At 38.5% G+C, this 14,849-nt stretch overlaps 1 protein-coding gene and 2 long non-coding RNA genes across 6 annotated transcripts in view; 1 reads left to right on the top strand and 2 right to left on the bottom strand.

Moving 5' to 3' along the window:
- Window positions 1-4,675, bottom strand: part of LOC130362120 (uncharacterized) — a 58,028-nt gene extending 53,353 nt beyond the window's left edge. Inside the window, exon 1 of the long non-coding RNA XR_008891280.1 lies at window positions 4,558-4,675. This is a non-coding gene — a long non-coding RNA (uncharacterized LOC130362120). The remainder of the gene's footprint in view (window positions 1-4,557) is intronic.
- Window positions 1-14,849, top strand: part of BACH2 (BTB domain and CNC homolog 2) — a 304,321-nt gene that overhangs the window by 204,583 nt on the left and 84,889 nt on the right. For all 4 annotated transcript variants that reach the window (XM_056566115.1, XM_056566113.1, XM_056566114.1 and 1 more), the window contains one exon: window positions 4,584-4,838. In XM_056566115.1, coding sequence (XP_056422090.1) covers window positions 4,584-4,838 — 255 coding nt within the window. The remainder of the gene's footprint in view (window positions 1-4,583; window positions 4,839-14,849) is intronic.
- On the bottom strand, window positions 4,705-14,479 carry LOC130362121 (uncharacterized). The gene is made up of 3 exons (XR_008891281.1): window positions 14,399-14,479; window positions 6,347-6,734; window positions 4,705-4,897 (listed from the first exon to the last, which is right to left on the bottom strand). It is a non-coding gene; the product is annotated as an uncharacterized LOC130362121 (long non-coding RNA).

Genomic DNA, 14,849 nt, shown 5'->3' with positions numbered 1-14,849 from the left:
CCATTTCAGGAACTGTGTCCAGAGCAGGAGAAAATCCCTGTAGCAAACCTCTCCTTCTCTGGACAGTTTCTGACATGGACAGAGGTGTCAGCAGAGAGCACTGTGGTTAGACAGAAAGAGGAAGAGGGTGGCTATTATTAAAGGAGATGTCCAGTGCAGACTTTTTTTTATTCCATCCTGCCCAGGCTGCAAAAAAAGGACAAAACAAACTTTCACTTACCTTCCTATGTTCCCCTGGAGCTCCGCAACAACTGATCAGTCGGCCGGGATGTTTACTTCCTACTTCCCTTAGCCCGGTATGTCACACAGTGCTTCACCCTATCACCGGCCGAGGCAGGACATCGCTGCGGCCTGTGATAGGCTGAAGCGCTGTGTGACGTACCGGGCTAAGGGAAGTAGGAAATAGACAACCCGGCCGAACGATCAGCTGTTGCGGAGCTCCGGGGGAACGTAGGAAGGTAAGTGAAAGTTTGTTTTGTCTTTTTTTGCAGCCCGGGCAGGATGGAATAGAAAAAGTCTGCACCGGACATCTCCTTTAAGTTTTAATAAGCAGCCGTGATCTACTGCCAGCATACAACGGTTCACAGAATTAGCCAGCACTCTCTAAGGGGTGCATTGTCTCCCATGGGAGATACGATCGCTGTAATTTGAGTGACATAATAACACTGAGCAGAGGCTGTAATTTTAACCTTTCTACTGACATCCTATGGTAGCAGTTTGTTCTGCTTTTTAAAGAGAGCGTTAATAAAGATTATTATTTTAACAAGGGGGGTTTCTAGTTTAAGGTATGTCCCTTGGGGGGATACCCCTAAAAGTTTGCTCAATTAGCAACTTATCACTGATCCTGTTACACAGGGTGGGTCGGCTTAATAGAAAAACTATATAAATTGTGTATCTTTTTAAATGTATTGACCTACAGAATGAAGAGAATGGCCCTGATTTACTAAGAGTGTAGTGGAGTTTTCTGTGTGGGGTTTTTTTTCCTAACAGATATTTTTCCACAGCATATACTAATGTTTCCCTACATTTTGTGTTCTTTACACATGCTCTGAGCTGTGGGGTTTTCCTCAGCTTAAATCCACCACACTTTCTGTGTAAACCTTAGTAAATATGTAGGGATTTTTCGAAACTGTTGGGGACATGTCCCCTTTTTGATGACCACGCCCCTTTCTCAGGTGACCATGCCCCTTTTCTGGGTTTTCTCAGTAGAAAACTTTTTTTTTTTTTTTTTTTTTTTTTTTTTTATTCTGGCGCACCATTCTAGCACAAACAATTTCTGGCGCAATGCGCTAGAATCTTGAGCACAGCCCGACAGAACAGGTCAGAGTTACAATAGTAAATCAGGGCCAATGTGTCCTTTTTACTATAAAGGGCACAACCCTCCAAAAGTTGCAGAATAGCTTTAATTTCAATTTCCTACCACAATCAAAAAAAATAATTCTCTTTCATTTAACGTGTCTTTACAAAGTACAATTGTGGTCACACAAAAAAATAAACCCTCTGTAGATGGATCTAGATATAGTTATGTAGATGGAAAAATAGGAGGAAAAAACAAAAACGCTAAACTGAACAATTAACGGTGTCCTCCAGACCAAAATGAGATGTGACCATAAAGGGTTAAAAATAAGAAAATGAAAGCAAATTATATGAATCGTTTTTAGTTTTATTTAGTATAAAATAAATTGTGATTTATTTGTGATACATTGAATTTTAAATGTCCTTTTCCAGCAATTCAATATATATTACTAGTCTTTGTATGTTTTTAACCTCATATGGTCATGTTACAGCTTGATGAGCTTCTTCTTAGTTGATGAGCTTTTTCTCAGTTGTTGGGGCAAAGAACTGCTTAGTTGTTCTTTTTCCTTGCATGCCATTTTTAATATAGATCGGGTTAAATATGCATATTAAGTGCATAAATCATGTATATGAATTTAATTTTATCAAACAAAATGAAAGCTAGGTTGCTGTAAAACATGATGAAACAGTTGGACCTTGAGGCGATTTAGCAATAAATTAAAACGCAAATTTACTTTTTGTCTAATTGCATGCCAACTGTGTTCGGTCTGTCTCAGACATTAAATAAAATATATTTGCTGACTTTTCCTATTCCATAAATGGTAGCTTTTAACTTTTACTATTTGGGTTATGAAGCAGAGTTTTGAAATAGCTGCCTTTTTTTTTTCATAACACAAAAAAAAACTAAAATATGTATCTTATTTACTTTAGAATTACTGAATGCATACTTTTGTGCTGACACAAGTGATGCAAAATAACAATGCAGGAATAAACTCCAAATAAACATATTTGTAAATATCTTGAAATAAACATGTAGGTTAGCTGTGATTAATCCTTTGGTTTGAAAAAAAAAAAAACGGGTTTCCAGACAATTTACCTAGAATCATACCAAAAATGTGAACGCTTGTTATATGTAGGGTGAATTTTCATGCAGCAGATTCTGCAACTGAAAATCACTTCCATTTGTCGGTCTGTTATTATTTAGAAGGAAAGCACATGAATTTCTAAAACCTATTTAAATGAATGGGACAGTCACAACAAATTTTGACAAATCTACTGTGAGTTGGATCAGTTCATTATCTGATCTGCTTAAAGGAGATCTGTAGTGCTCTTAACTTTATCTCCTATCCGAATGATAGGGGATACGTTTTAGATCACGGGGGGTCAGAGCGCTGGGACCCCCCGCGATCTCCTGTACAGGGCCGTGGCAATTTACAGGAAAGGGGGCATTCCGTCCCCGCATGAAGCGGCAGCTGGAACGCCCCTCCATGTATCTCTATGTATGCCCCCTTTCCTGTACATTGCTGTGGCCCTGTACAGGAGATCACGGGGGGCCCCGGCGCTCGGACCACCCGCAATCTAAAACAGAGCACTACAGATCTCCTTTAAAAACGTCTCCATCCTATTTCTGCAGTTACTATATTATTACTAGAGTTGAGTGAACTTTTGAGTTCGGTTTGGCTTGGTTCGACTCGAACCAGCAATGAAATAAGCCCCTAAACACGTTTATAACCCTGCGTAACAGCTCTAAACCCCTGCATAACATTGTTAGGAGCATATTCAAGTAGTTTTAAAGTGTTTTTAAGGCTCAGTTATGCTGTCATGTGGTAACCCATGATAACTATTACAGCTTGCCCATTTAGGCTTATTCACACTAAAATAAAGCAGCATAAAGTATCCCTGGTTGTCGGTAGATGGCTGTCAGTGTTAATATGCACACAGAGCCATCTGAAGATGCCGTGGCTTTATCCCAGCGTGCCAAAAGTTATGCCATTTTTGGGAGTAGCAACAGGTTCTTAGTTTAGCAAGTGAAGAAGATGGCATGGATTTTTCCAAGTTTTACAAAAATTATCCCTTTTTTGGGGGATACGTGTAACTTCAACACGCTTTTTGCATGCCAGGTATGACAGCACAATGAGTACTGAAGGTGTTTGTAGAACAATATGAAATGCACCAGAACTGGATTTACACTACAGGCTAGATACAGATCACTGCAGCTCACTGGCTACTGTAGCTTGTTGAGGAACACTATTCAATTCAGGTATATGCAGGTATGAGCCTTGAGAAAGGCTTTAGATTTGTGGTAGCAAGAGATGAGCCCTTCAGAGGTTGTGATTAGGATGTCTCCTTATATGCTATTTTAGTGTATAGGAGCCCCTGTAGGATTCTTGCATGGGGATTGAATCCTGTTCACATACACACACACAGTCTCTCTAATCTGTATCTCTCTATTTTTCTCTCTCTTTCTAATCTGTATCTATCTGTCTAATCACTGCCTCTAGTTCTTCTGTCTCTCTCCCTCTTAGACTCTCCCTGTCACTCTCCATCCAGCATTGTGTCACTCTCCTCTGCATGCATTGTGACAGGGTTGACAGCACAATGAGTACTGAAGGTGTTTGCGGAACAATCTTAAATGCACCAGAACTGTAGTCATACTACAGTCTAGATACATGTAATTTCAACATGCTTTTTGTGTGACAGGGTTGACAGCACAATGAGTTTGCAGAACAATATGAAATGCACCAGAACCGTATTAACACTACAGGCTAGTTAAGAGTAACTGGAACAAGCTTTTTGCGTGGCAGAGATGACAGCACAAACCAGTTTCTTATATGTATTACGCCATTTTGGGTTGACTTAATTGGATGGATGGAGATATATGATCACCTGTGTGGATAAGTTTATATGTTGCAAATAGAAATTTTAATACCTTTTAACCTTTTTTTTATTTGTTCATTTGAATGTAACATAATTCCTTATTTGTATGTTATTTCATACTATAGTTTGCTATATTATTCTGTACTTAAGTTAGGGTTAAGCAAAACTTCTGGATTATTTTCATTTATTTTATATTCTGACCAATTTTCACAAAGTACTGCAAATAATTAATCAATTTATGTCTAGCAAGTCATTTTCCTATGATTAAGATACAGACAAGTAACAACAGCCAAATGACATAATAGACTTAAATTTGGAATTTGACATACGCTTGGAGATTTATGAGTAAGTTCATATATGGTAAGATAATATGATGGTGCTTACTGATAGTTATTGGCTTTATTTTCCAGGGTCTGAACGGAATGTCTGCAGATGACAAGACTGAATCTCCCATGTACGTGTATGAGTCAACTGTACATTGTACCAATATTCTTCAGTGCCTCAATGACCAGTGGAAACAAGACATTCTCTGTGATGTCACTTTAGTTGTGGAAGGAAAGGAGTTTCGAGCCCATCGTGCAGTTCTGGCTGCTTGTAGTGAGTACTTCCTACAAGTGCTGGTTGGGCCAACGGATCATGGATTGGTCGTCAGCTTGCCGGAAGAGGTACCGTATGTTGTGATGACTTTTTTTTTCACTCACAGATTATAATCAGTTATAATGCCCTGTTGTAACAAGAACAATTAAAGACAGATTTTGTTCAGAATTGTAAAGTTATCATAAACCAAGTTGTCCATCTTTTAAACCCCTAGAGACCACAATATTTGTTATTCCACTGTATGCTGATTTTTACGGCATGGTGGAATAAATGCTGTGTGGCAGCCCCATGCTGGAAATAGTGAAAGCAATCATAGCTCTTTTAATAAAATGCTGCACTTATTTTATATGAAACTGCAGTTTATAGTAAAAAGGGAGCCCATGCATGTTTTATGCTGTCCATGACAGGTTCCCCTTTAAAAGGGTATTCCGCCCCTAGACATCCTATCCCCTATCCTCTTATCCCCTTATCCCGGGATCCCTGCTGCGGCACCCCGCTATCATTACAGCACAGAGCGAGTTCGCCGCCCCTCGTGACATCACGGCCCGTCCTCTTAATGCAAGTCTATGGGAGGGGGCGTGACGACCGCCACGCCCCCTCCCATAGACTTGTATTGAAAGGGGCGGGCCGTGACATCACAAGGGGCGGTACCGTGACATAACGATGCTCCGGCCCCTGTACCGCCCATCATTACGTGCAGAGCGAACTCGCTCTGTGCTGTAATGAGAGCGCGGTGCCACAGCAGGGATCCCAGGGCTCCCCAGCAGCGGGGCCGCGGCGATCTGACATCTTATCCCCTATCCTTTGGATAGGGGATAAGATGTCTAGGGAAGGAATACCCCTTTAAGGTTATCATGCAGTCAATTTTTCATGATCCTCATAAAAGATGAAACAAAAATGTAACTAGTTGTCATAGTGATCAGTACTATATATGGCTAAAGGATAAATATTTGAATAACGGGAACACCATCCTAACTTGGACCATTATGTTGTAAGACTGTCTGGCTAGAAAATGGGCTCATAGTGTCATTTGGTACATTAAATAGGACAATAATAAATTAGAATTATCCAGAAATACAGAAGGAGCATCTCAAGAAAATGTTAATTTTGCCACAACTGGGTGAAAGCTTTGTAGTAACCACGACATAATTCTGATCTAAATTCAATAAAAAAAATTTAACTGGACTAAAAATAATTAACCTAACTAAGTTATACCTGTTCTGTCAGGAGGAATGTGGAAAAATTCTGGTAATTATGAAAAGTCTGTGCAAGGCTGCCCTAGAAGTGTGGAAATTACTGAATTCTGGTCTTGTGAAATAAACTAGTATCCAACTGTTTGTTTTAAAACTGCATAGTAAGTAAGTAATGTGAAGAAAGTAAGTACCATAACTGACTTGCTAAAAGGTACATAGGGTTATATGAATTAGAGGGAATTGTGAGAAACCAAAGTTTTTATATTTTTTACCTAAATGTATGTTAGGAATTAGTCTCAACTGGGATCCAGCTGTGATTAATATTGTTTAAACTATTATAACTACTATTATAGTAGGCAACATAGAGAGAGCATGGTGCCTACCTCATCCGGTGGTTGTTCCTGTCGCTTTGCCCTTAGAAAGTATGATAGTAGGTAATGGGATGTGTAACTTTCACAAATACTGAAAATACCTTTTCAGTCTCCAAATCATCCTCACACCTAACACATGACAGCTTAAACCTAATGGAATAGGGACTATAAAAAGCACCATGTCAACATCATATCCAGTGTATGTGTTCAAAGTTTTTAACAGGTATTGGGGTTGCTTTATATCTATAAACATTATCCTGAAAGTGAATCTGTGCTAGACATTCATGCGTACTAATAGGCCATATAGATAGAGGTTGTTTTCACTAGACACTCCTTTTTTAATAAGCTATGCAGCAGATCTTTTTATATTCCTTGTGGCTCGTACAGTGGTAGATTGGTTCTGAAAGATGCAAAACATACATTTTAGTTTCATAATAACTAAAGTCATGCTCCCTGTCTTATATAGTCCTATTTTGTTCTTTTTCACAAATACATAGGCCTTTGAACTTTTGTGTGCATTTTCTACTCACATGAACTTTGTTAGCTGTTTGTTATTCTTTCTTTTACTAACAATCCAACAAAATCAAGAGGGTATACATGTTAAAAAACTATTTTGACCTTCTAAAATAAATATTTACCTTAAAATGTATGGTTCACCTTTAAATTTCATGCCCTGTGCTGGGTTTTATTTTTGAAAGATATAAAAAAAAAAAAAGTGGAGCACCCCTTCTCCCATATACATGAATAGAAGGGGCTTTGCGTGACACCACGCAAGGAGGTGGTGTGACTTCACGACCACAGACTCCCGAACCCAGTTTTCTGAACATACTGTTCAGAATGGCGGGTGTCTGCCCAGAGATTGCTGGAGGTTCCAGCGAGCAGACCCCCACGATCAGTTATCTTATCCCCTATTCTTTGAAATGGGGGATAACATGTCTAGCAATGGATATATTATCCACTAAAATGGGTCGTCTCATTGGAAACAATTCTTTTCAGATCAGATTGGCATATCCAGCTAAATCGGCTTGGCAAGCATGGAGGGGGACTCACCTTGATAGTGTCTCAATAGAGCATAGGGTGCTTTAAGCAATTAATGGCGTGGTCTCCATAAGGCATATGGACACCACAGAGGAGTTTATTTTCTGCTTAGTGCCTCCTCAGTACACCACAACAGAGAACGGCTATGTAGAAGTAGCTTTCAATCTGACAGACTTCAGCTTTCTTTGTATTACATCTAAATGTTTACCCTGTAATATAACAAGATGCCCCATGCGGCAGAAAGGCCTGACTGACTGCGGCTTCCTCAGACAATATCAGCTGTTTTCCAGTATTAGGATAGCAGCTACATATCCTAAGGGTTATCTCTGGTAATAGACCCCATTTAAAAATTATTATAAGCACTGCTTTATTTTTTTTAATCTGTCAGCAACAGTGTTCTCTCTTGTTCTCTGGTTTCCTACTGCACCATATCTTATATACTGTACTGACTCCCAACCCCCCCCCCCCCCCCTTCATTTTGGTCAGCATTAGTTTTGACAATCTGTACACAGTGAAACCACTTCAAAAGACCACTTCTTTCAGAGGACCACCCCCTTACCAAATTTCATTTGATGAATTTTTAGCCCACCAAACCTTGTGCATAGTGGCTCTTCTTCTTTGAGAAGACCACTTTTCAATTTTGGATGGTCTTCTCAAAGAGGTTTTACTGTATTTAGTAAGTCATGAACAAGCAAATAAATGGTTGCAGTCACCTCCTGGCATATCTTACTGTATATCTACACGGCTCTGTACAGACTTCTTCTATTCTTTATTTCCAGTTACTAATAAACTGAGAAGGAGTTCTCTATTACAATTCTATAGAAAAACACAAGTTTGTCGGTGAACTTTAACTTTATAGAGAACCTGATTTGATGTTTGCTTGTTTTAATCTGGATTTAACACATGACTGATGCCTAGAGATTACTGATTAGTGACTATGGCAAACTTTATTCAGCAAAGAATGTTGCTATTAGTAAGGTATTTCTACCTGGCCGTCAGGAAACGTTAACTGCTCTGTGTGTCAAGTCTGAGAACAATTCAAAGAGGCAGTCTGCAGAACAATAATGCACTTATAGGGTTAATGCATACTAGATGATTTACTGAGCAGAAATTCACAAGTTTGCAGCAGATTATAGGACCAGCAGCGGAAATTTTCCTGACAAAAATTGAACTGTGGGGCAGATTTTATAATATCTCAGATTTGTTGCTGATTTTACCATTTAATTCTTTAGGGAGGGTAAAATCTACACTTAATCTGCGGTAAAGGTTTAGTCACATGTAGTATATATGGTGCAGAATAACATCTGCAGCAAATACAGTCATGGCCGTAAATATTGGCACCCCTGAAATTTTTCCAGAAAATTAAGTATTTCTCACAGAAAAGGATTGCAGTAACACGTTTTGCTATACACATGTTTATTCCCTTTGTGTGTATTGGAACTAAACCAAAAAAGGGAGGAAAAAAAGCAAATTGGACATAATGTCACACCAAACACAAAAAATTGGCTGGACAAAATTATTGGCACCCTTAACCCATTAAGGACTGAGCATTTTTCCATTTTTGAACTTTCATTTTTTCCTCTTTACCTTTTAAAAATCATAACCCTTTCAATTTTGCACACAAAAAATTAGCTATCATATGAATTTTTAGGTCACCAATTCTGCTTTGTAATGACATCAGTCATTTTACCCAAAAATCTTTGAAACAAAAAAAAAAATTATAATTGTGGGACAAAATTGAAGAAAAAATGCCATTTTGTAACTTTTGGGGGCTTCCGTTTCTACGCAGTACATTTTTTCAGTAAAAATGACACCTTATATTTATTCTGAAGGTCCATATGATTAAAATGATACCCAAAAAATTACTAAACCCCGGGGCCTTAGCCCGGAGTATGAAATCCCTATGATGCAACCCCTAAACCCCTAAAATGAATGTAACTTTTACTTGTTATAGTTTAAAATGCAAAGTCCCAACAAAATATATATATATATATATATATATATATATATGATTAAAACTGGTAACCAATGATCTGATATAAGTACGACTTATGTTGGAGAACAATCTCCACTTATTTGTCACACAGCCCTGCAGTGGCCACTGAGATTTTGATCATGCTGGTATCACTTAAAATTCACACTATTACCGCCTCTACATGTTTCGCCACATCTGCGGCTTTCTCAAGAGGCAACTGTGGCCACTGCAGGGCTGTGTGACAAATGAGTGGAGATTGTTCTCCTATCATAATTTGTACTTACCGTATATCAGATCATCTGGTTATCAGTTTTAATCATCTATATATATATATATATATATATATATATATATATATATATATATAAAAATTTTATTTTATTTTTTTTTGCATTTTAAACTATAACAAGTAAAAGTTAAATTTTAGGGGTAGCATCATAGGGGTTTCCTACCCAAGGCTAAGGCCCAGGGTTTTAGTAATCTCTTGGTTTATTTGTCCCCCTATTGCCCTTGGGTAGTTTGTTTTGTAAAATGATACCCTACTTATATAGGTTTGATTTTGTCTTACTTCTGGAAAAAATCATAACTACATGTACGAAAATGTATATGTTTAAAATTGTCATCTTCTGACCCCTATAACGTTTACATTTTTCCACGTACGGGGCGGTATGAGGGCTCATTTTTGCACTGTGATCTGATGGTGCTAGTGGTAAAATGTCTGTATTGATCTGACTTTTTGATCGCTTTTTATCAATTTTTTCATGATATAAAAAGTGAGCAAAAATACACTATTTTGGACTTTGGAATTTTTTTTGGGTGTACGCCATTGACCGTGCGGTTTAATTAACTTTATATTTTTATAGTTAGGACATTTACGTACACGGCAATACCACCTAAGTTTATGGTCCCAAACAGCACCACTGAGCTAACCGGCAATGTTTACTTTCGTTTTAGATGCGTCAATCAAGTTTGATCACCGCGTCTAAAGGGTTAATGCCAGACATCAGCCAGATCGGCGATGTCCGGCATTAGCCGTGGGTCCTGGTTGCTTATAGCAATCGGGACCCACCTCGTTTGATGTGCGCTCACCTGCTGAGCGCACGTCTTACCTCGGGAGCCGCAGATGGACGTTAATTAACTTAATGTTTGGTTGCAGACCCTTTGGAAAAAATAACTGAAATCAGTCACTTCCTATAACCATCAATAAGCTTCTTACACCTCTCAGCTGGAATGTTGGACCACTCTTCCTTTGCAAACTGCTCCAGGCCTCTCTTATTGGAAGGGCACCCTTTCCCAACAGCAATTTTAAGATCTCTCCACAGGTGTTAAATGGGATTTAGATCTGGACTCATTGCTGGCCACTTCAGAACTCTCCAGCTCTTTGTTGCCATCCATTTCTGAGTGCTTTTTGACGTATTTTTGGGGTCATTGTTCTGCTGGAAGACCCAAGATTTTGGATGCAAACCCAGCTTTCTGACACTGGACTGTACAGTGCAACCCAAAATCTGTTGGTAATTCTCAGATTTCATGATGCCTTGCACACATTCAAGGAACCCAGTGGCAGAGGCAGCAATACAAGCCCAAAACAACATTGAACCTCCATCATATTTCACTGTAGGTACTGTGTTCTTTTCTTTGTAGGCCTCATTCCGTTTTCGGTAAACAGTAAAATGATGTGCTTTACCAAAAAGCTCTATCTTGGTCTCATCTGTCCACAAGATGTTTTCCCAGAAGGATTTTGGCTTACTCAGGTTCATTTTGGCAAAATGTAGTCTTGCTTTTTTATGTTTCTGTGTAAGCAGTGGGGTCCTCCTGGGTCTCCTGCCATAGCGTTTAATTTTTAAGTTTTATTTAAATGTTGATGGATAGTTCGCGCTGACACAGATTCTCCCTGAGCCTGCAGGACAGCTTGAATATCTTTGGAACTTGTTTGGGGCTGCTTATCCACCATCCGGACTATCCTGCGTTGACACATTTCATCAATTTTTCTCTTCTGTCCATGCTCGGGGAGATTAGCTACAGTGCCATGGGTTGCAAACTTCTTGGTAATGTTGTGCACTGTGGAGAAAGGCAAATCTAGATCTCTGGAGATGGACATGTAACCTTGAGATTGTTTATATTTTCCCACAATTTTGGTTCTCAAGTCCTCAGACAATTCTCTTCTCCTCTTTCTGTTGTCCATGCTTAGTGTGGCACACACAGACACACAATGCAAAGACTAAGTGAACTTCTCTCTTTTTTATATGTTTTCAGGTGTGATTTTTATATTGCCCACACCTGTTACTAGCCCCAGGTGAGTTTAGAGGAAATTCATCTTTTTGAATTTCCTTTCTGTCTGACCACAGTGCTCTCTGCTGACACCTCTGTCCATGTCAGGAACTGTCCAGAGCAGGCTAGGTTTGCTCCTACTCTGGACAGTTCCTAAAATGGACACAGGTGTCAACAGAGAGCACTGTGGTTAGACAGAAAGGAAATTCAAAAATAAAAGAACTTCCTGTGGAACATACCGCAGCTGAAGTACTGAAGTGCTGGAAGGATTAATATTTTTGAATAGAAGTAATTTACAAATCTGTTTAACTTTCTGGCACCAGTTGATTTAGAAAATTTATTTTTCCAGAAATGTACCCCTTTAAGGACATAGCCTAGTACATTTATGTAAGGATATGAGGGGACTGCTCTTATAATGTTGAGTAGGGAAGTCCTGTCAATATGACATTAATGTATCTAGTGGTAAAACTGTTTTAATAACAGAATGAAACTACTGCAATTGACAATAAAGAATTACTTCTCCTATTGTATGACTACAATCTTAAATTCTTTAAATACCATGTGGTTATAGTTTTCATAGTCATTCTCATCTCCATATTGAAATATATATTACTATTATGCCAGTGTTCTGGGCAAAAAGCAATTATTCAATTAACATTACTTCATCTTTGCTACTAATAGCTCTTGAGTGGATGGTTAAGTCATTTAAGCTGAACCATACCCTAGAAAGTGCACATGCCTGTAAAGACAAGTTACTTGTCCCAGCTGCACACTTTAATTGATACATTCAAACATAATGTTTCCACCTTTTGTAAATCAACATGCTGACTATTTTAATGAAAGTTATAAAATAACAATAGCAATTATTTTCAATGAGACTTGGAAATGTAATGAAACTTTTCTGTTTGCCTTGTCAAAGGAATAAAGACTTCAATTTTAAAACTAAACTGCTTTGAATATGTAAACATGTAAGTACAAAACTGTGACTATATCCACCTACCATGTAATGATTGACAAATGAAGAATAATCCAGATTGATTATTAGGGCCAGCCTATTCTCTTGTCACATTGCTACACTTTATAGATCATATTAGTTCAGCAGATTGGAACACATGCAGCCTTGCTGGGTAATATAGCTTAGTCTGTTTTGATTTGCCATATTTAGAACATTTGGAATACTGAAATTTGCATGAATTTTGTTTGATCTAGAAGGAAGATCATCTGCTCAAGAGGAGGTTTTGGCGAAAAATTCTGAAATTGTTTTTCGTTTTCATTTTTTTTAATCATTTATCATTTTCTGACGTAACTTTTTTATTTTTCATCCGACGCCATTGAGTGAGGGCTTATTTTTTTGCGGGACAAGCTGTACTTTTTATTGATATAATTTTTTGTGATACATGCTATCTTTTGATCTTTTTTGTTCCACTATTTGCACCAAGATTGGCAAATTTTGTGCTTTTTTGTTGTTTTTTTTTACGGTGTTCACCGTGCGGGATAATTAACATTATAGCTTTATAGTACATGTGGCAATACCTAGTATGTATATAATTTGTGTTTTTTATTTTTTTATTTATTTTTATGATAATACATTACAAATTACAAATATTGTTTTTTTTACACTTCATACTTTTATTGAAGAACCTTTTTATTTATTTACTTTTTCCTTTTTTACAGGTTACACTAGGCTGCAATACATTTGTACTGCAGCATAGTATGACCTGTTCAGCTGCACACAGTACAGCATGTGCGATCCAGCCTGTGGCTGGATCTCACAGGCTTCCTTCGTAGGCAGAATGGAGGTCATCATCTGACCTCCTGCTGCCATAGCAACCAATGGCAACCCGCGATTGTATCTCGGCGCCACCGTTGGTGAACAGGGGGAGCACCCTCCCCCTGTCAACACCATAGATACTGTCATCAGGATTGATCACAGCATCTATGGGGTTAATGCCGCTGGGACCAGCACGATTGCTGCTCCGGCAGCTGCGGCGGGGCCTCGGCTATGATTGACAGCCGTGTCCCACCAGCGATCTCCTGCAGCACATCGCGCAGAGCAGGAAATCGCTAGGACGTATGCATACATCCAGTTGCACTAACAAGCTAGCAACTTGGACTTATACATATGTCCTGGGGCGGGAAGGGGTTAAGACAGTTAGAAAGAGCTTAATCCAGTGTCACTTATTGGAGCCAGATACTGAAATGAAATGTGTTGTTTTTTGGGGTGGCCACTTTGCCTAAGCTCTTTTTAACAGAATTTAGTGCTCTGTGCATGTGTGTGTGCGTGTATATCCAAACAAATTGTATAGCAACACTACTTATCTAATGATGTGTGGGTGCCAGAGGTCCAGACCCGATCACCGGCCACTAAATAGGAAACAGCTACGCAGCATTCCAAAAAATGGTGAAAAAAACTGTGTCTTTTATTCAGCCCATGTCAAGCAGCAATGTTTCAATTCATCAATAGAATCATTCTCAAGCAGAGTGATGCAAAGCATTATGGGGCTTTTTTATGCCCAGCCTAGTGATTATAACAATCCTTTTTACATGTGACCATTCAATACATCATTTCATATAAATCCATAAAATACAAAAAACAGTGTATATTACAAAGTGTACAATCTCCAGTACATGATTAACAATATTAACAATGTGCCTGCGCATCAAAAGTGCTAATATATATTAGTGGATAGTTTGTAAAATACTTGAAAATGCATACAATTGCCTTACATTGAACAAAATTACACGGATGAAAACAGTAAAAAATAAGGCTGTACAACACTCACCCATTCAGTGTATGCAAAAGCTCCAAACATGGCACTGTTAGCATGAGACCAGTGTTACTGCTCCTGTGCAGTCACTTGGCTCGTGCATCAGATCACTTGTCTGGTCACATGACCATTACATGATCCGTATCTTAGCAACTACGGACGCTGTGAGTCCGCACACCTCAGCTACAGGCTGCAAAGCATAGCCACCACTATATTGGAGGCCGTGCATCGCAAACCTGCGCCATGAGTGCGCGGGCACCAGATCCTAACAATAGTATGAGATATTGCATGTTGTGTGAACACTTCGCTATCTTGCAAACATACATCAGCACAACATAACTAAAAAATGGAAAAAAAAAATATAAATATATATATATATATATATATATATATATATATATATATATATATATACAGTACAGACCAAAAGTTTGGACACACCTTCTCATTCAGAGTTTTCTTTATT

The sequence above is a fragment of the Hyla sarda genome, chromosome 3, assembly GCF_029499605.1.
Source record: "Hyla sarda isolate aHylSar1 chromosome 3, aHylSar1.hap1, whole genome shotgun sequence".
NCBI classification, from domain to species: domain Eukaryota; kingdom Metazoa; phylum Chordata; class Amphibia; order Anura; family Hylidae; genus Hyla; species Hyla sarda.
The sequence above is the reverse complement of the archived record's forward strand: the minus strand, read 5'-3'. Positions and strand labels throughout refer to the sequence as shown.